This window comes from Bubalus bubalis, chromosome 18, assembly GCF_019923935.1.
Source record: "Bubalus bubalis isolate 160015118507 breed Murrah chromosome 18, NDDB_SH_1, whole genome shotgun sequence".
In the NCBI taxonomy this organism is placed as follows: Eukaryota; Metazoa; Chordata; class Mammalia; order Artiodactyla; family Bovidae; genus Bubalus; species Bubalus bubalis.
The window spans coordinates 47,844,811-47,867,754 of NC_059174.1; the positions used below are offsets into that span (position 1 = coordinate 47,844,811).

The following is a 22,944-nucleotide window of genomic DNA, read 5'->3' on the forward strand; positions in this document are numbered from 1 at the left end:
GAGAAAAAGTAGATGTTAAATAGGCAGGTGTGATATAGATGGAGGAATCAGGGGTAGGATAAAAAAAAAGAATTGGGAATTCTCTGCATATATGGTGGAATTTAAGCCATTAATACTGGATGATTTTTGTAAAGTTTATGCGTATTCGTACAAGCTTGGCGAAAATGTGGAAAGACGCACTGAGAAACTAGTGAGAAAGATCTAGAGTCAAATCTCAGCCGTTAGTCTCTTGGAAGTTTACCCAGTCTCTCAAAGCCTGTCTGTAACATGGGAAGAATAATAGTTAATCAAATGGCTCCACCACCGCCACCTCTTGGTGTAGAAAGAGGTGCCGCGCAGGTGAACTCTCCAAGACACAGAGCCTAGGATGAAGCCGGTGCGGCCATATTGGCTACGGGAAGTGCGGAGGCGTTGCGACCGCTGCCATTTTCAGTTAGGGCATGGGGCGACTTCCGGTTACCATTTTGAGTGACAGTAGAGGCGGAGCTCCGGCTGACAAGTCCATTAAGGGCCGGGCTTCGAGGGCACCTCCCTGAGAGCGACTGAAGGCTAAGCCCGGCGGGCGGAGGCAAACCATCGTAGCCCCGCCCCCGATTTGGGGCTCCACCTCCCGGCCCCACTTCCGCCGGGTGAGAGTCGGTAGGCGTCGCTGCCGTAAATCGGGCTGTCGGTTTGCCGCATCACGGAAGATGGCGGCCACGGCGGTGAACGGGGTGGCCGGCACCTCGAGCTCGGGGTCTGCGGCGGCCTCGGGCGCGATCCTGCAGGCCGCGGCCGGCATGTACGAGCAGCTCAAGGGCGAGTGGAACCGGAAAAGCCCTAATCTTAGCAAGTGCGGGGAAGAGCTGGGCCGTCTCAAGGTAAGGATCGGCCGGGGGTGCTTCGAGGGGTCCAGACCCAACCGAGCTTCGGGCTCAGGGGGAAACCGCGGCGCCGACGGATCTAAGGCGGACTGGGCTATCTAATAGGGTGAAGGATTCAGAGGAGCCGAAGTGCCATTTGGAGGCATGTAGATGTGAGAGGGACCTCGAACGGACTAAATGCGGCCCCACGGTTGGGGGTGATGGAGAGGGTGTTTCTGGCACACCGAGTGAGGGGTTAAAATTTCGGTGCTTGGAGGCCTAGTTGGTTGGAGTGGTAGGATGGGGCTGTCAGCTTTTGTGATGTAGGGTTCTGGCCGCCACCAAGTGGGAAATGAGGACTGGAAAGGGATATGGAAGAAGGAGGCTGGGATGATGGGGTTCGTGGTTAAGACCAGGCTAAGCTGGGATCCGAGAAATATGGGGCTTAGGGATAGATCTGTGGAGAGAGGGGCCCAGCTAAGTTGTGAGGGCAGGATTGAAGCTGGGGAAAATACTCTTAGACCAGAGAACCTCAGTGGGGCTCGGGTTGCTTCAGGCCAGGTGGAAGGGGTACAAATACAGTGGGCTGGACCATGTTGCTGAGGTGTGTGGGGTGGTATCTGTTAAGGGATGATGTGTGAGCTGGACCATAGGAAGAGATAAGCCCCCTTTCCTCCTTGGTGTAGGTTGAGGTGGGTAGCTGGTCCCAACCCAGCAAGGTGTGGGAAAGTGTTGCCAAAGAACCGAAGAAGCTAGTGTCTCCCCTCCCCCTTGATTCCACTGGGTCAGGCATGGAGTGGGTCTCTCCAGTGGGTCTATTAATACTTGTAACATGAAGTCATCCTAAATGAACCCACATCATGTGTTCAGGTCCTGATCTGACTGACTCCTTTAATACTCATAACAACTTTATGAGTCAGGGATGATGGCTAGCTCCATTTTCTAGGTGGGAAAATGAAGGCCTAGATAAAAGTAAATAACTCATACTTAAAGTCCCATCTTCTTTCCTTCCTTCCCCTGCCCTCCTCTTCAGCTGGTTTTGTTGGAGCTCAATTTCCTGCCAACCACAGGGACCAAATTGACCAAGCAGCAGCTCATTCTGGCCCGTGAGTGTCACTGGAGTTGATGGGGGGTTTATGGACTTGGGTTGTGGCAGGAATGGTAGCAGTGGTGGTCAAGGTCGGGACTCTGGTCACCTGAGAACTTCCTCTGTTGCCTACAGGTGACATACTGGAGATCGGGGCTCAGTGGAGTATCCTACGCAAGGACATCCCCTCCTTCGAGCGGTACATGGCCCAGCTCAAGTGCTACTACTTCGATTACAAGTGAGGATGGACCTGGCCCCTAATTTGGGGTGTGTGTGTGTAGCAGCTTCCTTGGTGGCTCAGTGGTAAAGAATCTGCCTGCCAATACAGGAGATGGGCAAATCCCTGGGTTGGGAAGATCCCCTGGAGAAGGGAATGACAACTCACTCCAGTATTCTTGCTTGGAAAATCCCATGGACAGAGGAGCCTGGCGGGCTACAGTCCATGGGATCACAAAGAGTTGCATGCAGCTGAGCACACAGTAGTGTGTGTGTTGGAGGGGGTGGGTGGTTTACATGGCAGCTTTATATCCTTGTTGCTTTAGCCACTTGGGACATCTTCCTTCACCTGGGAATTCCCCCTCTGCATAGCTGTGTGCCCAGAAGCCTCAGGGTTCGTGGTTGGCCTGGAGGCCCTGAGTCTGGGATTATGCCGTCCAGTCTCAGTTACCCTCTGGTCTGTCTCCTTCTTCATATTCCCATCCTAAATTTCCACTCCCTAAGGTAGCCACAGTCCTGTTTTACCTGCCTTGATCCCAGCCTTGCCCTCTTCCATTCATCCCTCCATGGCAGCTGGTAGGATCTTCGTGACGCTAAAATTTGACCATGTTGGTTGTCTGCTTAGAACCTGTCATGACTCTCCGTAGCACTCAGGTTTCAGACCAAGCTCTTTCCTGTGGTCTCCAATGGGGTATCAGCCCTGACTCCTGTCTGGGTGTCTCCCATCCCAGACTTGTCTCTCCTACTGGACTGTGAGTCTTCTAGAAACAAAAGGGTCTTGGTCACTGTTGGGTCCCAGCACAGCCTAGTATGGAGCCTGGCCCAGAGCAGAGACTCACTGACTGCACGTTGAATATGAAACTGAATGGTTTCATAACTGAATGGGGTTTCCATGGAGACTGATGGGTAAGAATTTGACAGGAGAAGCTTGAAAAACCGAATTTGAAGCTATTTTCCCCCTTTCCTGATTATATGATCTTGAGCAAGTGGCTTCACCTCTCTAATTCTGTTTTCCCCTATAAGTGAAGGTAATGCTTATTAATATAATCATAACTAGCACTTCTGTGGTATTTGTTGGGGCCAGATACCATTCTAATCTCTGTACCTAGATTAAATAACTTAATCAGTTAACCCTATTCATTTAACCTACCTCTATGAGATGGGTACTGTGATGAAACCTGTTGTACAGTTAGGGGAACTGAGGCTTAGTCACTTTACTGGAGTGAGGTCACTTTCTAGGGCCCATATGATTGTGACTTCTTTATGTCTCTTTGAGCCTCAGTTATATCTGAAAATCCAGGAACTAGTGCTCCTCCAAGGAGAGAGCATCGGGCAGTCATCAGGGTGGATCCCTGGAGCCTGTGGTGTGGGGAGCCTGGTTGGCACCTAAGCCCTCCTTACCTTGGATTCCCACTCTGGTCCATAGGGAGCAGCTCCCAGAGTCAGCCTACATGCACCAGCTCCTGGGCCTCAACCTCCTCTTCCTGCTGTCCCAGAACCGGGTGGCTGAGTTCCACACAGAGTTGGAGCGGCTGCCTGCCAAGGATATCCAGACCAACGTGTACATCAAGCATCCGGTGTCCCTCGAGCAAGTGAGGCTGAGGAAGTGGGAGGGGAGGGCCTGGCTAAAGGGAGCGGTGCAGGGAGAGACACTCGGGAGGGTTTCCTGGAAGACTAGGCAGGGCTCAGCCTGTGGACTCATTTGCTCATTTGTCCAACAAATAGCAAGCCCTAGCCATGTACGCAGGCACTTTGGTTGGTTTTCTGACTGTACAGTGAACAAAACAGATCAAATCTCAGATCTTATGAGGTTGACATTCATATGAGGAAGCAGATAGTAAATAAAATGATTGTGTGTGTCTGTGTGTGTGTGTGTACATAACCAAGGAGGGCTTCCTAGAAGAGGAGGACCCCATCTGCATGGGGAATGGTGATTATGGCAGAGTGTTCTGGCAGAGTGTAGTTTATGGAGGCACTGGGATTACAGTGAGGCCTCAGTGGGGATGCCTCTGTGCTGCCTCTTCCTCACCCTCTCTTCTTCCCCACCCGTCCTCTACAGTACCTGATGGAGGGCAGCTACAACAAGGTATTCCTGGCCAAAGGCAACATTCCTGCCGAGAGCTACACTTTCTTCATCGATATCCTGCTTGACACTATCAGGTGCGTGGGGGGCCAGGGCCCCACGGAGTGTAGAAAGAGCTTGGACTCCAGAGTCAGATAGCTCTGTGTTTGAATCCCATTCGGGCCACTTGTGATCTGGGGAGGCTGGGCACATGAGTTTCCTTTTCTGTGAACTGGAACTAATCGTGACATGGTGGTAAGAGCCCTCCTCTCACTCTGGGCCGTGTGTGTGTATGGGCCCATGGAATTCGACCCTGAGCATGGGCTTGGTGCCCAAACTGCTCAGCTCAGTGCTCAGACAGAGACCTGGCTGCCTTTCTCATGGAAGTACTCCTTGAGTCATCTGGCTTCACCTCAGGTCACCTAAACTGTGGAACCTCAGTTTTCCGTTCTTTAGAAGAGGGCCACCAAATCCCGCTAGCTCCTTGGGGGTTGCTGTGTACACAGGTGGCACTGCATGGGTGGATGGGCATGACGTGTACAAGTCCATGTGTTCAGATGGTGTCAGAGTTGGTTCACCCGGGCAAAGCACCAGATTGAGTGGTGTTTTCATTCCTCCAGTGACAAAGCTGGGCCCAGAGAGGTGCGGGGAGTGAGGAGGGGCGGTTGAGTAGGTTTAGGTTATTTTTAACTCTGAAATATTTCTACTCTCTGCAATGCACAGGGAATAATATAATAAGTGCCCACATACCTACCACCTAGCCTAAGAGATTAATAAAATACCTCACAAACAGGCAAGCTCCTCCTTGTCACTAGTTTCTGCCCAGAGCTACTCCCTTGTCCCATTTCAGTGCCTTGATGTCTTGCTGTTTTTTAACTTCAGTGTTGACCTCTTAAAGTGGGAACAAAGATCCCCCTTCGGATTGGATCCTGTGGGGAGGGTGTTAGGTGAAGAGATCCCCTTATGTGAATCTGAGGCTCAGTTTCAGCCAAGCCTGAAGTCCTGAAGTGGCTAGGAGTGAGAATCTGAGCCTGGGCCCAGGAGTCCCAGAGACCTGAGTGTGTGCCCTGCTGTGGCCCTAGCTTTGCAGCTCTAGTCAAGCTACTCTCCCCTGAGCCTCGATGGGATAAATGGGGCAGGTAACATATTTCAGCCATAAGTGCTGAACTGAAGGGCCAGGCCTTGTCTGTGCACAATAATGAGACTCATCTTCCCCCAGGGATGAGATTGCTGGTTGTATCGAGAAGGCCTATGAGAAAATCCTCTTCACCGAGGCCACCCGGATCCTCTTCTTCAACACACCCAAAAAGATGACAGACTACGCCAAGAAGGTGGCTGGGGTGGAGGTCAAGGGACCATAGGTGTACTCACTAACAGCAGGGAGGGATGGCCTGGAGGGACACTGGAGCAAGACTCCGGTTGTGTGACCTCAGGCAAGTGGCCAAACTGCTCTGAATGTCAGTTTCCCTATCTGTAGAAAGGGGCTAGGGTTTCATGTGTGGGATGAGCTGAGCCCAGCACCTGGCACCGGCCGGAGGGGGAGGCTTAGCGCTTGATGATGTCTGTCCTCAGAATTCCTTGGAGAGTGCAGCTTTTCCCCACAAGACTTTGGTTCATTGGCTCTGGGGTGTTTGTGTGGGAGCAGGGTCCCTGGAGGTGCTGATGCTTGTGGTGGAGTAGCCCTGGTGACTGACGAGAGTCATGGTCAGACTGGAATAGGTGAAGCTGAACTCGGGTGATGGGGACAGCTGATATCTCATGATCGTTTACTCTGGGCCCAACATTGTTCTCAGTACTTTTGATTCATATGAATTCCCACAACAGACCCAGAGAGGTGTGTGATTAGGGTCCCATCTCAAACATGGAGAAACGGGGGCACAGGAAAGTGAAATTACTTGCCCAGGGTTGGTGAGGAAAGTGAGCCAGGGCCTACATGGGTTAAGTGCTGGCTTGGGGGGCTGGGGAGGGTGTGTGTGATCACCCCACCCATCTCCATCTCTCCTTTCTTGCAGCGAGGGTGGGTCCTGGGCCTCAACAACTACTACAGCTTTGCCAGCCAGCAGCAGAAGCCGGAAGATACCACCATCCCTTCCACGGAGCTGGCCAAACAGGTCATCGAGTATGCCCGGCAGCTGGAGATGATCGTCTGAGCCCACCAGGCACTGGGGTGGGGCAGGGCTTGCATTATTTAAGGCAGTTGCAGTGCAGAGTCCCCCCCGCCCCCTCCCAATAAAGATGGATTGACATTTTATTTCTTAGGCCCTTGTCGCCCCAAGTGGACTGGTAGGGACATAAGTTCTTATCTCTGAAGAACTTGGAAGTTTGAGGGCACGAGGAAGTCTGAGATAACCCTGGATCAGCCTCTTTCCAGTGGCCATTGCTCAGAGTCTCCAACACAGATGCCCACTGCAGGGCCCAGTGGCGCTGTGGCCTGGGGGAGGGACAGGCCCCAATAGAGGGATTATTGCGGCTAGCTGTGGACACTCAAAGGCCAGGCCAAGGTACCAGTGTTCCGTGAAGGGGGTGAAATGTCCTGATATTGAAAAATACTTGCAGTGAATTAAACCAGTTTTTAAAAATGACAGGCTAGATCGACCTCTGTGGAACAAAAGGCACAAGGCCCTGGCCTGGGCGGGCCTTACTCCCACTCTTCTGAGGCAGTGCTGTGATGTAGGACCTCTATACCTCCCAGCCTATGTTTCCTGCCCTTGAAGTTCTCAAGGTGTTGAAGGCAGAGTCCAAATTTGACTGGGCCATTTGTGTGATTTTCAAGATTTTCTTTGAGTCAGTTTCCCCAGCTGCATAATGGGAATGATCATTCCTGCTTTCCAGAGTGATTTGTGCTAAACCCTGAGCTTGGCACCAGATTGATTGGTTGGAAATGCAGTTGATATTAAGGGGAATGAGAACGTCTCACCTGTGGCCTCATCGGTCCACATGCTGGATGAACAGAACCTCCCTTATTGCTGGTCCTGGTCCAGCTTCCTGTTCCCAGGATATGGTGCTTTCAGGGAGACCTCTGCCCCACCTCAGCCCTCCAACCCTTAGCTGGTGACTGACAGGCATCTCGGCATCTGGATGGTTATTTTATTGTCAAGGAGGGGGAGGCAGAGGGCATTGAGCAGACCACTCAGTTGGAATGGGTAGCCTGCAAGTCATAGTGCTCCAGCCCGGCTACCAGGGAGCCGGCCAACTTGATGGTGGCGACCCAGGGTGGCTCACTCAGGTGGTTGGTGGGCGTGCTCAGCCTACAGGGAGGGTAGAATCATCAGAACCTGTGTGGCCAGGCCTTTACCCATTCTAGGCTCCTCTCTCTCCATCTGTATAAGAGACCATGACTGAATATCCCAAAGGGAGTTTAGATCAGGGCTGTATCCGAGTAATAAACTTAGTAGGAAAGAGGGCTGAGGGCTGGTGATAATGGTTCCCCCAACTCCCCCTCCAGGCCCCAGCTGAGCCTCAGAGGTTCCGGGGCAGAGGGTCTCCCTGTGACTCAGGACCCAGGGTCCAACAGACCCGGATGATGACCAGATTCTGAGATTAAGGGGTGAAGGAGAGGTAACCAGAGGATGCAGTGTCTCCCCTGAATCTGCAGAATCAAGGGTAATCTCTGCAGGAAAAGGACTGGGACATCAGGGCCCTCTGGTGGTCAAAGACTGGAGCGGTCAGGAGTCTGAGGGACTAGGCCTGGGGCTTCCTTTGGAAGCCTGCATTTATAACCATTTGGTTCCAGAAGACCATCATCATCTCTTCTGTCCCTGAAGGGCTTGGGACATGGTCCTTCATCGGGGACAGGGTCAAGGAAGTGAATAGGATCAGGCCAGCTGGGACCAGTACCCCTGATGGCTCCAGAGAGTAACAAGGGAGGTTATCCATCAGAGGTCTGGATACTAAGGGGCTGGGCCAAGGTGTTCTCTGTCAGGGAGCAGTGTGCTATCAAGGCTCCTATTGGTTCTGAAAGATTGGAGTTCAGTTGGGTTTGCGATGCAGCCAAGGGGAGGGTCTAGGGACAGCTGGGGTCAGGAGGCCAAAAGGTTGAATGGGGCCCTCCAGGAAAGTGAAGTTCAAGACTTGGAGGGGTATCCCCTCCCCTCCCTCCTCGCTGACCTCCCCTCACCAGGCAGACACATTTCTTGGCAGGCGGCGGTGGCGTGGCTGGTGGCGGCAGTAACACTTGCAGGGACAGGAGTTAAGCACCTGGAAGGGTGGCCAGTGGCGCGCGGCGCCCGAGTTAGCTGTCCCCGCCGGAAGAGCTCCACTGCCACCACCCCCTGCACCACCGCTGTCAGTCACAGTAGTGGCTGTACGTTCGCGGGGACCATCTCCGGGGGCGCCATCCTCACGCGGAACCGCGCGGGCTGCACGGGGACCCTTGTTCCTGCGCGTGCGGGTCTTGGCGGGCGCGGGCGCGGGCGCAGGTGGCAATGGCTCGGCCACAGTGGGAGCTGGAGCCGGGGATGGGGCCGGGGCTGGGGCCGGGACCGGGACCTGGGCCTGGTCAGCAGCCAAGGCGGAGGACAGAGAGGGAGCCGGGGCGGGAGTCACGGCCGACTCCAAGTGGCCCGGGCCCGGGCCCGGGGCGGGCGGGAGCGTCACGGGCAGCGGCGTTGGCTGGATCACGGGCGGCTGCGGTGTGGGAGGCGGCGCTGGAGGCGGCGTGGGTGGTGGCGTGGGCTGCGGCGCTGGCGGCGGCATCAGCTCCGGCTGGCCGGGAGGCCCGGGGCGCACAGGCTCGCCATTGGTGGGCGCCGGGAAGATGAACATAGGCGGCGCCAGCAAGGCGGGTGCGGGCCTCCGGGACCCGGGAGCAGGATGCATCTGCCCTGGAGCAGGCGGTGCGGAGCCCCAGGGCCCTGAGAAAGCGGCTGCGCGTCGTCTGGGCGCCCCGACGCCTCCGCCAGCTCCATTGAAGCGAAAGTGGCGTTCAGGGCCATCTGGAGGGCTTACCCAGTCAAATTTGGGCTTCGAGCCTGGGAAGGTGGTGTAAGGTGGCGGCGGAAGGGTCCGGGCGTGGGACGCAGAAGCCGAGGGGGGTCCAGAACACCCCTCGCCGTCTCCATCACCGCCCTCTGCTTCCTGAGTTGCCCGAGGCACCTCTCCCGAGGGGCGAGAGGCCCCGGGAGCCAGGGGCCCCTGCTTCAGGACCTCAGCGTAGGAGATGGCTCCCGAGGCGGCGAAGAGTCCGCCGCCGCCGCCGCCGCCCCCCAGAGAGGCTTTAGCGGCTAAAGAACTCGACGCTGCCGCAGGGGGCAGCGGGGGCCCCGACTTGAAGGTGACTTTACACAACAGACTCAGGCCGGGTTCGGAGGCCGCAGGCCTGGCCATTTCGCCCTCGCCTGCTTGGGGAGGTGCCCCTCTGCGGGCCCCGCTGGCCGTCTGGCCGTCGCTGCCGAGTCTGGCCTGGCTTTCTGTAGGGGTTGCGGCGGGTGTGGCCAGAGCAGGAGTGATTCTGCGGTCCGGGAGCTGCCCGTCGGAAGGTGGCGGTAGTGGCGGCTTCTGCGGCTCCAAGGGCGGCGGAGTCGGAGATGGGGCCCTCGGGACAGGGTTGGGGTCCTCTTCGGCTAGTTGCCGGGACGGCGGCGGCAGCGGGCGGAGGCTCGGAGGGTCACCCTGGCCGCGATGACTCGCCTCCAGCAGACCGCGGATCCGGGGCACTGGAGTGCCCATGGGTTTTCGCCACTTAGACGGCGCGGGCAGCAGGGTCCCCACGGGGGGCGGGGGTGGTGTGGAGACCGCGGCCGCAGCCACCTCCTCTGAAGGGGGCGTCACTGGCGAGGGCAGTTCTAAGGTCAGGGGCAGGGGTGAGGGTGAGGCCTGGGGCTCCGGGGGTACCAGGAGTCCCGGGGGCGCGGAGCTGCCAGGGAACCAGACGCCCAGCCCGCGAGCCAGGCGCGTGGCCGGGGAGGAGGGGATCACCTCGGGCTCCACCAGGGATGTCCGGCGGGAGTCGGAGGACCGGTCCGAGGCCTGCTCTTTTCGGGAGCCCCCGCCCGCGGACGGCTCCGACTGCACGTTCCCCATTTCTGACGGAGGTCGGGGACTGTGGTCAGAAAAACTTTCGCCAGTCAATCTGCCAGGGCTGTAGGGAACCCCCCGAAGCTGGCTGAACTTGGTCCTGTCCGCCAGCACCGACTCCACCCTTGTTCCTCAAGACCTACTCAGGCACTGGTTTCTCCCCGCATTCCTGTTCCCTGACTCTTGACGTTCACGCCTTCTTCCTCATGGCCCCATACAGCTAGCTGCTGCTCAGATACTTAGTCTCCCATCCTCTTAGTGTATAAGGTCCGGTCCCTGTGTCTCTGGCTGGTCCCTCATATCACATCCCTACACTGTGGCCACGTTTCAAGTCTTTAAGCTCCAAGACATTGGTCTTGCCCGCTTCCCTGGCAATCACGCAGGCCGCGACACTCATGATGTCGGCTTCTGTAGCCTATAAGGCCTACAAAGAGTTCAAGCTGCTTTCCCAGGACTTTAACTGGGCTTCTGAGGCCCAAGCCCCGCCCCCGCCCTCTTGTTCCGCCCCCGATTGTCAAAGAATCGGGCCTTCTCAAGTCCCCTCCCACCCCTGCCCCAGGTCTGGCCCCGCCTTCGCTTAACAATTCCTGGTATTCTTGTCAGTCTAACCCCTCAGTCATCACCTCTAACCCTCAGATCCCTCTCTCTGTGTTGATCATTTGGTCCTGTCCTCTTCCCGGCTTTAATCCTAAATTTCTTTTCCCGCTCCTGGTCTAGAGGCAGGTCTCACACTCAGGCCCCACCCCTTTCCCCAAGCTCCTCCTTGGCTCCTCCTTCGCTCGGAGGATGCCACTCACCAACTCCTCCAGCTGACCAAAGTTCAGACCGCGGCCCCCTGGGCCCAGGGCAGGGCAGGGAACGGCCGTAGCAGAAAATAACCGAAAAGAACGGGGGTGCGGGTGAAGGCAAGTGGGCGAGACAGCGAGGGCGGACCCCGAGATCTAGGCCCCGCCCCCGAGCTCGAGGCTCCGCCCTCCCATGAGCCATCCTAAGCACAGCCCCTTACGAACATGGATCTCCCTTTGAAATACTCCGGTGTCTTCTTCCCCGCCCCCCAGACCTCGTAGTCCTAGGCCTTATCCCTTTAGAACCTTCTTTTAGCCCCGCCCATTTACAATGCCCCGCCCCTCCGTTATTACCTCTCCCGAAGCCCCGCCCATTACGAACTCGGCTACCTAGCTCCTCCCTTTTGGAACTCTCCGTCGTCCGGCCCCTAAAGACAATTTACTTATAAGCTCCGCCCTTCTAAGACCTAGCAACCTCTCTTCCCAAGACCCTCTCCTTCCTCCGGCCGGCCTAGAAGGCCCTTCCTCCGTGGGCCCGCCCCTTCCCTGACGCACGCGCTCGTCCGCGCCTTCGGCGTCCGCACCCTCTCCTCCTCTAGGCCCTCCGACCCCGCCCCCTTGCGAAGGCTCCCTTCTCGCCCCACCCCTTTTCGAACCCAGTCAGGCACCCAGCCCCTCCCATTTAGAACCGCAAACGTAGACCCTCGCCTCTTTAGAATCTTGAGAGCAGGCTCCGTCCTGGACCCCTTCTCCATATCCTCAGGGGCCAATGGCGCGGATGGGTGGGAAAGTAGGGGATCCTCTCTGGATCCTGAGAAAATGCGGGCTGGGGGGCTGTTCGCTAGAGCCACTGCCGGGCTCTAGGACCCAGCGGGCAAGTGCGCCTGCCTCGCGTTTACCCCTCCCCCAAGCCGCCCCCTCCCCCCCACCCATCTTCCAGGTTCCCCCTCCCTCCCCCTGCGCCCCGGCTCCCGGTGCCCGTCTCTAGCGCCGCCGGAGCCAGCGAGGGAGCCGGAGCGAACAGGAGGAAGAGGAGGAGGAGGAGGCCACGTCGCCACCGCTCGGAGCCCGGCCGGAGCCTCCCAGGCAGGTGCCGAGGGGGGCGAGGGGGCGGGGGCTGACAGACCGCCTGTCACGATGAGGGGGCGGCCAGGACCGCGTTGCGCCTCCTGCCCACCCGGGCGCCCCCCAGACCCTGGCTGGAAGGAAAAGGAGGTGGGGGCCCCTGAACTGCGCGGCAGCCATTTGGGGTATCGGTCACCATTTAGGGGGCCTGGACTTCCTCCGAGGACTCCCCATTCATAAAATTCCGTACTGGACCCTCACCATTGAGGAACTCAGGGGACCACTCCCCCCCCCGGGGAACAGCCGTGTGAGGAGCGTAGGGCATCCAGAAATCCCGGCGTCCCATCCCAGTAGGCCCTGGAGAGGACCCCTGCCCTCTCTCTGTTTCACCTGTTGTCGGGGGAGGCGGGCGGACAAAGGAAGCAGCGTCACGTGACTGCTCATTCACAAAATCCCATCCCATTGAGAAAAGGGGGCTGGGGGCGCTGCAGCCTCCCCCTCCCCTCCCGAAGGACTGGGGAAACCCGGCAGCCTGCTGGTAGGGGAAGGGGCTAGAGCTCGTTGCTGGGGTCCCTAAGGCCGGGGCTCCAATGTCCCTGCGCTAGGTGGTAGTGAGGGGTTGGACGCTGATCCCGATTATGGGCGGAGGGCTACGTCCCCTGAGCTGGGGGGCGGGGTAAGATGGTTCTGAAGGATGCTGGGGCGGGGAGGGAAAGGAGGAGGGATCAGTTCCTCCCCCAACCCCTCACCCTGCAATCTCTCCCCCTTGCCTTTCCTCGGCAGGGGCCTGAGGGAGCAGGCTTGATTTTTGTGAATGAAATGCTCTCTGGATGTCTCTCGATCGCCCGTTTCTGGCTTCCTCTGCCTCCATCTCCCTTTCGGCCTGTCTCTGGCCATTTCTGGTTCTCTCCCTGCTCCCTGCCCATCTCCCGTTGCTGGGTGACTCAGTGAGCTTTGCATCCGGTCTCATTCATAAATCCGGGAAGGGGTGGGGGGGGGGGTTGGGGAGGAAGACAGCCTGGGTTTCTCACCCAGCCAGTGGCCTGGGTGGCAGGGTGCGGAGGCAGTGTAGGGGGGACTGGAGCTGAGTTGATGGGCTCTAAGAAAATACATATGCGCAGGCACCCAGCTGTGAGGGGGACGATGGGTGGGGCTGTGGGTACGTGCTGAGGGAGGAGAAGGAGACAGGGTTGATAGGGGATGAGCAGGAGGAGGAAGGGAAGTGGAAGAGCGAAGCTCTGGGGGTGAGGATGGGGAAGATGGGGAAAGGGAGGCAAGGTGAGTATGGAGAAAAAAGGTAGATAGGAGAAGAAGGTAGGCATGGGAGAAAAGAGATGGCAAGAGGAAGAAAGAAGCCATGCTGGAAGAAGGTGGGCATAAGAGAGGTGACGGGTATGGGCAGAAGGTGGGCATGGGGAAGGAGGTGGGTGTAGAAGGTAAGGGGAGTATGGGTGACTAAGGAAACAGTAGATCGGGCTGTGAGGGATGAAGAGGGGAGGTGAGAGTTGGGGAAACACTGACTAGGAGAGCAGGAATGACGCTTACTGACCATATTGTCCCTGTCCCCTACCTCCTCCAGGTACATGGTTCGGGTCCGAGCCGTGGTGATGGCCCGAGATGACTCCAGTGGGGGCTGGCTGCCTGTGGGGGGCGGGGGCCTCAGCCAGGTGAGCGTATGTCGGGTCCGAGGGGCCAGGCCCGAGGGGGGGGCCCGCCAGGGGCACTACGTCATCCACGGGGAGCGCCTCCGGGACCAGAAAGTGAGCCACCCTGGGGCGTGGGGGTGGGGTGGGGGTGTGGGGAAGTAGGGGGATGGGGCTGGGAATGCAGAGGTGAGGTCAGGTCATCTCCCAGCCGAAATCAAACCCGGGTGTGGGATGGAGCTGGAAGTGACTCTGTCCTCTGGATGAGAGTGGGGAGTTTGGGGACTATTGAGGGTGTCAGACAGGTCCTGTCCCCTGCCACTGCCCACTGGACGGCCACAGCAGCCTGCTCACTGGTCTCCTTGTCGTCCTGCTCCCTCCCCCAACCTCAGCCTGTTCCACTGGGGCTGGGCTAACACCTGACTCAGATCACATCCCTCCTCTGCTGGCTCAAAACCCTCCCCGTGGCTCCATCTTGCTCAGAGATCCTCACCACGGGAATTTTACACCACCTGCCCCTCTGCCCTAAGTATATGGAGGCCTTTGGTGGGGGGACCATCTGGAAGTGTCACATAGGGTTTACCATCCTGTTGTGGGTTCAGCAGGAATATTCTGGGCTGTCTGGCATGAAATGAAAGAGACTGTTGACGTTTCAGCTGGGGATGTAGTAGAAAGGTTTGGATTGTTTGAAAAGGCTTGGGGTAAGGGTTGCATTTCAGAGCAGGGGTTGGAAGGAATAGTGTAGGGGGATTTGAAATGGTGTGGAAAAAAATATGGTGATGTTGGGCAAGAAGATGGGAGAACATCTAGGGTGTTGACCAGCATCTGAGGGGAAATCTGTGGGATTTTGATAAAAAAAAAATTTGGGGGGTAGTATTTAGGGAGATTACTGGGGCATCAGAAGGGGATTAACATTTTGAGATGTTCAGTAAAGCTTGGGGAGTACAAGTGAGTCAGATGGGCGATACTGGCTATCAGAAGGAGGTTAACATTTTTTGAGGCATCCAATAAAATTTTCGATGCCTACTGAGATATCAGAGGGAGGGAGGTGTTAGGAAAACGTAGAGATCAAGGGTTTGGGGAAAATTTTGGAGTATCAGAGGTGTGATGAATATCGGGGTGTGATCGGGGTTCAAGGGTGCACCTGGGATAGGGAAATGAGATGTGTGAGGTGCTCTGGCAGGAAGGGAATGTCTGACCTGGACCCTTCCTGCCTGCCCCCACTTCAGATCACCTTGGAGTGTACCCTGAGGCCAGGCTTGGTTTACAACAAGGTGAACCCCATCTTCCATCACTGGAGCCTGGGTGACTGCAAGTTCGGGCTGACGTTTCAGAGCCCGGCCGAGGCAGATGAGTTTCAGAAGAGCCTGCTGGCAGCGCTGGCTGCTCTGGGTCGAGGTGAGTGGTGCAGGTGGTGGGGGCTGGAGCCTGGGCTGGTTTGGGTGGGGGGTGGGAGAAGCTTGGCCCCAAGAACTCACTGCTCTACCTTTCTCCCTACCCCAGGCTCGCTCACCCCCTCCTCCTCCTCCTCTTCCTCCTCCCCTTCCCAGGACACTGCAGAGACCCCCTGCCCTCTGACGGTGAGTCTCCTGGGTGCAACGCTGCCGGGAGGGCAAGGGGCTATTTCTATTCTGCAAACATTCTTGAGCACCTACTGTGTATCTACTTTGTATCACGTGCTGGGGATACAAATTTGGGCCAAAAATGATTAGTGTCAATTTCAATCCCAGTGATTTTAGTTTTTCTGTTCTATTATGATTTACCCATTCATCCAAGGGTATTTATTGAACACCTTCCATAAGAAGTGTTTTAAGCACTGGGGATACATCAGTGAATAGAATAAAGTCTCTTTCCTCGTGGAGCTTCTATTCTAGTGTGGAAAGGCAGAAAATTTTTTTAAGGTACACTATAAAAATGAATAAATATTAAAAGTAAATAGATGAACAAATCAATGGGAAATCCAACCTTCTAGTTGCTCAAGGTACAAACCTTGGAGCCATCCTTGACTCCTTTCCTTTTTTAATGCCCCCTCATCTAGTCTGTCAGCACATATTGGCTCCACTTTCTTTTTTCCACTTTCTTTTTTAAAAAAGTTGGCATCACCTCACAGCACACAGGATCTTAGTTCCCCAATCAGGGATGGAACTTGGGCCCGTCAGTGAAAACACCAAGTCCTAACTACTGGGACCTCCAGGGAATTCTCTGGCTCTACTTTCAAAATGATCAGACTGTGCTTCCAACCTGGTGACTATTCAAGCTCATCTCCCAACTGGACTGTCTCATCAGCTGCTCATCATCAACTGCCCCCCTCCTCCATCTCCTTTCCTCCCACACAGCCAGAGGGACCCTACTGACATCTAAGTCTGATCATGGATATCCTCCACTTAGAATCCTACCGGGGCTCCATCTCACTCCTGGTAAAGGACAAAGTCCTCACAGAGGCACATAAGACCCCACACCAACTGGCCCCCTATTACTCTCCCTCATGCTCACTAGGCTCCAGCCACATTGGCCTCCTCACTGTTAAGTCAAAAGGGAAGACAGACTCCTGTCTCAGGGATTTTGCACTGGCTGGTCCTCTTGTCTTGGAACATTCCCAAATTTCCACATGGCTTATTCTCTTATTTCCTTCAGGGCTTTACACACGTAGTCTCCTCCTCAGTGAGGGCCCTCCCTGTTGTTATTCAGACGCTAAGTTGCATCTGACTCTTTTCGAACCTGTGGACTGTAGCCCACCAAGTTCTTCTGTCCATGACATTTCCAGGCAAGAATAATGGAGTGGGTTGCCATTTCCTACTCCAGGGGATCTTCCCAACCCAGGGATCAAACCCAGTCTCCTGCATTGGCAGGTGCCTTCTTTACCACTGAGCCATCAGGGAAGCCCTGAGGCCCTCCCTGAGTAACCTGTGTAAAACTGCAGTCTCCTAATGCTCCTTATCTTGTTCTTTCCCCCATCTTCTAAGATAGTTTTATTTCCTCTCCCAATAGACAATTTTCTTATCTATGACTTTACTATCCATCTCCCATGCTAGAATGTCTGCTCCAGGAGGGCAAGGATCTTTTGTTGCTTTCTTGCTGCATCTTCAATGCTTAAAACAGTGCCTGGTAGACAGTAAGTGTTCAGTAAATATGTGTTGAATAAATTGATTGAATGAATAAATGCACATAATGTCGGATTCGATTTGGCCCTTGCTGGGAACAATGGGAATGTCTCAAGAACACATGGAGGAACAAACCTGGTTCCCTGGGCAGAAAGGGGGGCTTCCCAGTATAATAGGAGATGTAGAGGGGTCTACAAAAGTCACACAGACAGATCCCATTTATTGAGTGCTTTCTCAGGAAAGATGCTGTGCTTTCTGTGCTCCATCTCATATCCTCCCAATGGCCTTTGCGAGCCTGGCAAGTCACGGGTGCTCAATGAATGTTTATTGAGGATAGTAATCTGTTGAGGTAGGAATGATTCCCAAGTCACAGAAAGGAATGGAGGGTCTGAGAAGTGATGTTTCAGCTTGTAAAGGACAGAGCTTGGTTTGGACAGGAAGGAACACATTCTAGGTGGGTGGAACTACCCCACTAAAGGTGTGGTGGTAGGCAGGAGGCAGGAAGGCAGCTGATGGCCAAGGGACAGGGGTTCTGGGGAGGGAGGATGATTTGATGTTCTGTAGGTTGGTGAGCTGAGCAGATAAGAAGAGGGAGTACAATAATCATAACCATTTCCTGCTCTTCCTGTACTTCAGGCATGTTTATGCCCTTTACAGTGGGTCCTAACCACATCCTTATGAATAGACAATATTATGATCCCCATTTTACAGAGGAGGAAACTGAGGCTCAAAGAGCTGAGCTCACTTGCCGGAGGTCACACAAGCAGTCAGTGGCATTGCTGGGGCTTGAACCCAGGCCTGTCTGGCCGCAGAGCCCTCGCTCGCAATGGGAGGGGGTCTATATAAGGGCATCGGCTGTGCCAGAGGTCCCGGCTCTGAGGCCGCCAATCTCCCCCAGTCCCACGTGGACAGCGACTCCTCCTCCAGTCACAGCCACCAGGAGACGCCTCCCAGCGCAGCGGCGGCCCCCATCGTCACGGTGGAGTCAGCTTCCGGCTTCGGGCCGGCCACGCCCCCCCAGCGCCGCCACTCATCAGCTCAGGTGGGGCTCCCGGGAAAAGGGGGCAGGGCGCCGGGGTCCCGAAGTGGGCGGGAGCTGAGGCCGCAGAGAGGCAAGAAATCACAGATTCTAAGGGATGGCTGACATGTCTTGTGGCCAGGGAGCTTAGGCCTGGGAAGCTTAGTTCCTGGGAAGATTGGGTGAGGGCTTCCCGCGCGTCTCCTGCGCTCTTGGAGACTGGAACGCTCTGAATTCCAGAGGGGTTTAGGGGACTACTTGGACAATGAATATATATTAGGGAGTTGGTGGTACTCATGGAAGGAGTTCTTTAGTACTTAACTCACAAGGAGTGAGACTCAATATCCAAGGGAGTAAAAGGGACCTGGTGACCAGACTCCTGCAGGAGAAGGAGAAGATGGCTGGAGTCCAGGACTCTTGAATCTAAGAAGGGCTGGGTACAGGAATCCTGGATCTTGAGAGAGTACAGGACTGAGAGCCTGGCCCACTGAGTCCTTAAAGTTTGGGCTTGTGCCTGGAGTCTTCTGTCTGTCCCTGGGAGTGGAATGGGCTGAGGACTTAGAAGTTCGGGACCCCAGGCAATCAGGATCCCAGTACAGGATGCTAAGATAAATGAGGCCTGTGGCTGGGTCTTTGGATTCTCGTGTCTTCTAAGGCCGGGATGGATTGTGGTGGCATGTGGAGGATCACAGAGCCCGTTAACCTGTTCTCCTGTATCTTGGTCCCGCAGAGCTACCCTCCGCTCCTACCGTTCACGGGGATTCCGGAGCCTTCAGAGCCCCTGGCTGGGGCAGGGGGCCCGGGCTGGGGCGGCCGCGGCTATGAGGATTACCGGCGCGCGGGGCCGCCCGCGCCCCTCGCCCTGTCCACCTGCGTCGTGCGCTTCGCCAAGACTGGCGCTTTGAGGGGCGCAGCCCTGGGGCCCCCCGCAGTCCTACCCGCCCCTCTCACCGAGGCTGCTCCTCCAGCACCCCCGGCTCGCCCACCCCCAGGCCCTGGCCCAGCCCCTGCGCCAGCCAAGGCCTCCCCGGAGGCGGAGGAGGCGGCGCGCTGCGTGCACTGCCGCGCGCTCTTCCGCCGTCGCGCTGATGGTCGTGGCGGCCGCTGCGCCGAGGCCCCGGACCCGGGTCGCCTGCTTGTGCGCCGTCTCAGTTGCCTGTGGTGCGCTGAGAGTTTGCTCTACCACTGCCTGTCGGATGCCGAGGGCGACTTCTCGGACCCATGCGCCTGCGAGCCGGGCCACCCGCGCCCCGCCGCGCGCTGGGCTGCGCTGGCTGCGCTCTCGCTCGCGGTGCCCTGCCTCTGCTGCTACGCGCCGCTGCGTGCATGCCACTGGGTCGCGGCGCGATGCGGCTGCGCCGGCTGTGGAGGTCGCCATGAAGAGGCTGCGCGGTGAGAACGGCCTGATGGGTCCGGTAGCCGGACCGAGGACCCCAAATTGAGGGTCCAGGACCCCGGACTCCGTTCGGACCCCAAACCCAAACCTAGGCACACCCGGAACTTGGAGCTTGAGTTTGGATTGAGAGACCCCAGACCTGGAACCTGGACCCCAAATGTAGGACTGAGAGACCCCAGAACCAGCTTCATTGGGATGTCTGTCCAAGAGGTTCCAGGCACCCTGAGTTCTGGCTTCCCGCTCTCAACCCCCACCCCGACCTAGACTAAGGAGATTCCAGGGATCCCCCGACTCTTCACCCCAGGCAGGCAGGGAGCACACAGATCCCTGAGAACCGGGCTCATCCTGACTCCCTGTTCAAATTACCAACCTAGACCCCCGTCATGCCTGGCACCATGAACCCCATCAGATTACAGCCCAATAATTAAGAGTGGCCAGAACCTGACCCTACCTGTATACAGTTACTCCCAGATCTTAAATCATAGGACCTGGAATCACCCCCCCCCCAATGATTCTTGAATGCACCTAAAACCTGGGGTACCTGTATCTAAGATGTTCTTGTAGCCCCAGGACTTCTTAGACACCAAATCCTCTTAAGATGCCCTGAGTCCTTGGATGTGCTCAAACGGCTGTTCTCTCACCCAAATGACTTGGGAGATCCACCTCAGAGCCCTCCTTCCCACATGCACATGGCCCAAGATCCAGAAGTCAGACTCCGAGATGCTCTGTGAGCCAAGGATCAAAGACCTCTGTAGACCCACCCATCCCAAGCTGGTGTTCCCAGGAATTTTCAATTCCATGTATAGAACTCTGAAGTCCTATATATATAGGACTGATCTAGGACTGAAGGCCACCAGTACCTCAGGGTCTAAGACATGGGTCCCAGCCCCTCAGATACCCTACTTCCAAACTTCCTTGGACTTGGATTTCAAGCCCCAGATCATCCTGGAATCTTCAGCTTCTTTGTACCCACATATTCCCAGTCCCCAAAAGGCTAGGAGCCCAGTTCCCAGAAGATGGGACATTCATGGCAACTCAGACCTCTGACCCCTTGCCCCTGAGCGGCCCCAGAGTGCTTTAAGAGCACTCCATCAAGACCCTAAGGTGCCATTGACCCTCCAAATTCAGAACTCAAGCCTACACAGTATTGGGGTTGTCCCTGACCCAAGACCTTGGTCCCTCCATGCCAGAGACAAATCTGAGGTGCCCTGGGACTTTCACACCTTCAGATCCCAGATTTTTTTGGATTCCAACCTCTCTAGCCTGATAATTCCCAGGCCCAGCTTGTGCATCTCCTGAGACCTGCTGCCCGTTGAATCCTGCTGTCCACAGGCCCCTGAAACTCCAAGGTCCCACACTCTCAGAATTCTAAGTCCTAAGAGCCCCGGCCCAAGCTCTCAGTATCATACCGAACTACCCCTTTACCCTAAAGGGAAAAAAAAAAAACAAAACATTTTGAGCTAATGTTACTGGATTCCAGGACCACCCAAGAGCTTCCCTGCTCCCATATCTAGGAACTAGCATTGCCATAGATGAGTGTGCAGGCTGTTCACTAAACAAAGGCTCACAGCCAAGGCTGTGAGCGGGGCTGGCCATGCTGTGCCTTCAGAGGAAGGTGTGCATTTGTGTAAGTTGCACAAAGGCAACTAGATATGGCTCTATTGGCACAAATGCCCATGGTTGCACACTCACACCTATACACACCCACACCCACACAATTCCCAACCTTGCAGACTCTCTCCCAAGCTGAACCTTGAGTCCTAGCCTTAGTCCAAGCCTTTCATGTTCTGCCCCTCTGTTAACCCCTTCACGTCCATCTCAGAGTTGGGGGTTGTTTCGGAAAGTTTGAAAGCCTGGTTCATGGCCTTCTGAGACTCCTCTTCTGGGAAAAGGGGATTCCAAGATCGCTTTCTCTTCAATGGAATGGGACTTCTAGTGTACCACGGATCTGACAGCCTGCATGGGGGAGATCACGGTCTTGGAGCAACACAGTCTCAATGTTGTATGGGCTTGGGACCTAAATCTGGTCCTAGGTATCTTGAAGTGTGCCCTTACCTTTCCTCATTACCCAGACCTGGATGGCCTTGTGGGGGTTCAAGGGATAGGTCAAGGGGGCCAGAGGGATGGATCCTCCTGTCACTTCCTTTAAATTATTAACTATTTATTACATCCGGAACCTGTGAGATTCAGCTCTCTCAACCAGACCCTGGGATGGGTGAGAGAAAAGAGGGGTGTCCCTCCCATCCCCACTCTGCCCAGCTCTCATCAGTGTCAGACCCACCAGAGCTGAGGGCGGAGGGACGAGGGGCTGGGGCAGCCTGGGTCCCCATCCCCCTCTCTGTGCCTCGGTCTCCTCCCTTCCGTGGTGGGCGGGGGGAAGCTCCATTCTTAACCTACCTCGTTTTGGGGAGGGGTGGGACGGGGGACCAGAGTGCTGTAAGGTGCTGTGGGATCTGTGGATGAAGTGGTGGGGGCTGGGGGAAGGTTCCCTGGCTCCCACCTCCCAGCACCGCCTCTCCCAGGTCTCCCAGTCCTGCTCCCTGCTAATACCCACCTCTGATCCATGATTACTCTTCATCACCCCTAAATCAGGGGTGCATGGAGGGATGACCCTGGGAGCCAGGAAGACCTCAAACCCTGGAGCCCCCAGGCCCAATTTCCCAGCTGCTTGCCCCTCAGATTGGATGCTCGGCCCCCAGGCTTAGGGGAGGCACCTCGACATTTATCTTCCTGATCTTGATTCTAAGCCAGTCTGTGACCTCAATATTGTTATCAGTGCAGGCTGAAGTAGTGGGGGAGGATGGGGGCCGAAGACCAGCCTTGTCATTGGGGGAGGGGGCATGAGATATCGGCTCCAAGAAATGTCTGTGACAAAGTCTCAGCCTGTGTTCTTTATTTGCATTGATGCACCCCATCTGCTCACCTTCCTGAGTCACCAGACCAGACAAATCTTCCTTTCCCCTTCTCATCCTTTAGTCCCAAGCAGACCCTCTGGCTGAATTTTATACATCCAATCACTCCACAAGTACATTTACTGAACACCTGTTGTACACCAAGCCCTGTTCTAGGTGCTGGGGATAAAACAGTGAACAGAAAATTTCTTCCCCACAAGGAACTTGTGAACTTTATAGTGAAGGAGACAACATGTGAAGGAGATAGCATGTTAGTGAAGGAGATAAGATATAATGAAGGAGATAACATATTAGAAATGATATATGCGTACATGCTGAGTTACTTCAGTCGTGTCCAACTCTTTGACTCTCTGCAACCCTATGGACTATAGACCATCAGGCTCCTCTGTCCATGGAATTCTCCAGGCAAGAATACTGGAGTGGGTTGCCATGATCTTCTCCAGGGGATCTTCCCAACCCAGGGATCGAACCCGTGTTTCTTATGTCTCCTGCATAGGCAGGTGGGTTCTTTACCACTAAGAAATGATATATCCTATAAAGAAAAAATAAGGTGAAGATGGGGGATACAGACAGTTATTGCCTTGGTGGTCAGGGAGGCTCCATGGAGGAGGCTGGCATTTAAATAGCCCTGAAGTTGAGGGAGTCCTGGGGATGTCTGTAGGAAGAGCATTCCAGGTAAAAAGGACAGTCGTGCAAGGCCCTGAGGGAGGAGCATGTCTGGTAAATCTGAGGGATGTCAAGGGAGCTGGAGAGGGGGAGGAGCAAGAGCAGGAGGGTGCTTAGGAGATAGAAAGGTGAAAGA

At 55.7% G+C, this 22,944-nt stretch overlaps 3 protein-coding genes across 12 annotated transcripts; 2 read left to right on the top strand and 1 right to left on the bottom strand.

The window, feature by feature from the left end:
• Positions 1–587: 587 nt before the first annotated feature.
• Positions 588–6,458, top strand: PSMD8 (proteasome 26S subunit, non-ATPase 8). Of its 2 annotated transcripts, XM_006068718.3 has the most exons (7): positions 608–860; positions 1,876–1,948; positions 2,065–2,167; positions 3,572–3,737; positions 4,205–4,305; positions 5,427–5,538; positions 6,220–6,458. In XM_006068718.3, the coding sequence occupies exons 1-7, from the start codon at positions 690–692 to the stop codon at positions 6,355–6,357; spliced, it is 864 nt and encodes a 287-aa protein (XP_006068780.1). In that variant the 5' UTR covers positions 608–689; the 3' UTR covers positions 6,358–6,458. The 2 variants fall into 2 exon arrangements, with proteins under 2 accessions (XP_044788221.1, XP_006068780.1); XM_044932286.1 differs by lacking the exon at positions 5,427–5,538 and having other exon boundaries at positions 588–860.
• Positions 6,459–7,274: 816 nt separating this feature from the next.
• On the bottom strand, positions 7,275–11,463 carry GGN (gametogenetin). Of its 4 annotated transcripts, XM_044932283.2 has the most exons (4): positions 11,362–11,463; positions 10,124–10,247; positions 8,325–9,990; positions 7,275–7,455 (listed from the first exon to the last, which is right to left on the bottom strand). In XM_044932283.2, exons 1-4 carry the CDS (start codon positions 11,380–11,382, stop codon positions 7,338–7,340), a joined length of 1,929 nt encoding a protein of 642 aa, XP_044788218.2. In that variant the 5' UTR covers positions 11,383–11,463; the 3' UTR covers positions 7,275–7,337. The 4 variants fall into 4 exon arrangements, with proteins under 4 accessions (XP_044788218.2, XP_044788217.2, XP_025124840.3 ...); XM_044932282.2 differs by having other exon boundaries at positions 8,325–10,247; XM_025269055.3 differs by lacking the exon at positions 11,362–11,463 and adding an exon at positions 11,020–11,166 and having other exon boundaries at positions 8,325–10,247.
• SPRED3 (sprouty related EVH1 domain containing 3) lies at positions 11,181–22,106 on the top strand. Of its 6 annotated transcripts, none has more exons than XM_044932284.2 (6): positions 11,181–12,097; positions 13,652–13,832; positions 14,945–15,113; positions 15,219–15,295; positions 17,715–17,858; positions 18,565–22,106. In XM_044932284.2, exons 2-6 carry the CDS (start codon positions 13,656–13,658, stop codon positions 19,228–19,230), a joined length of 1,233 nt encoding a protein of 410 aa, XP_044788219.1. In that variant the 5' UTR covers positions 11,181–12,097; positions 13,652–13,655; the 3' UTR covers positions 19,231–22,106. The 6 variants fall into 6 exon arrangements, with proteins under 6 accessions (XP_044788219.1, XP_044788220.1, XP_006068778.1 ...); XM_044932285.2 differs by having other exon boundaries at positions 13,652–13,739; XM_006068716.4 differs by having other exon boundaries at positions 11,181–12,093.
• The last annotated feature ends 838 nt before the right edge of the window (positions 22,107–22,944 follow it).

Bases quoted from the DNA above. Each gene is read 5' to 3' on its own strand.
- PSMD8 (XM_006068718.3), top strand. From the start codon at position 690: ATGGCGGCCACGGCGGTGAACGGGGTGGCCGGCACCTCGAGCTCGGGG. The intron at 3,738-4,204 runs GTGAGGCTGAGG...CGTCCTCTACAG, and splicing joins ATCCGGTGTCCCTCGAGCAA to TACCTGATGGAGGGCAGCTA. The intron at 5,539-6,219 runs GTGGCTGGGGTG...CCTTTCTTGCAG, and splicing joins TGACAGACTACGCCAAGAAG to CGAGGGTGGGTCCTGGGCCT.
- GGN (XM_044932282.2), bottom strand. From the start codon at position 10,228: ATGGGGAACGTGCAGTCGGAGCCGTCCGCGGGCGGGGGCTCCCGAAAA. The intron at 7,456-8,324 runs GTGAGGGGAGGT...CCCTCCCTGTAG, and splicing joins CCAAGAAATGTGTCTGCCTG to GCTGAGCACGCCCACCAACC.
- SPRED3 (XM_006068715.4), top strand. From the start codon at position 13,393: ATGGGAGAAAAGAGATGGCAAGAGGAAGAAAGAAGCCATGCTGGAAGA. The intron at 15,114-15,218 runs GTGAGTGGTGCA...TCCCTACCCCAG, and splicing joins GCTGGCTGCTCTGGGTCGAG to GCTCGCTCACCCCCTCCTCC. The intron at 15,296-17,714 runs GTGAGTCTCCTG...AATCTCCCCCAG, and splicing joins AGACCCCCTGCCCTCTGACG to TCCCACGTGGACAGCGACTC.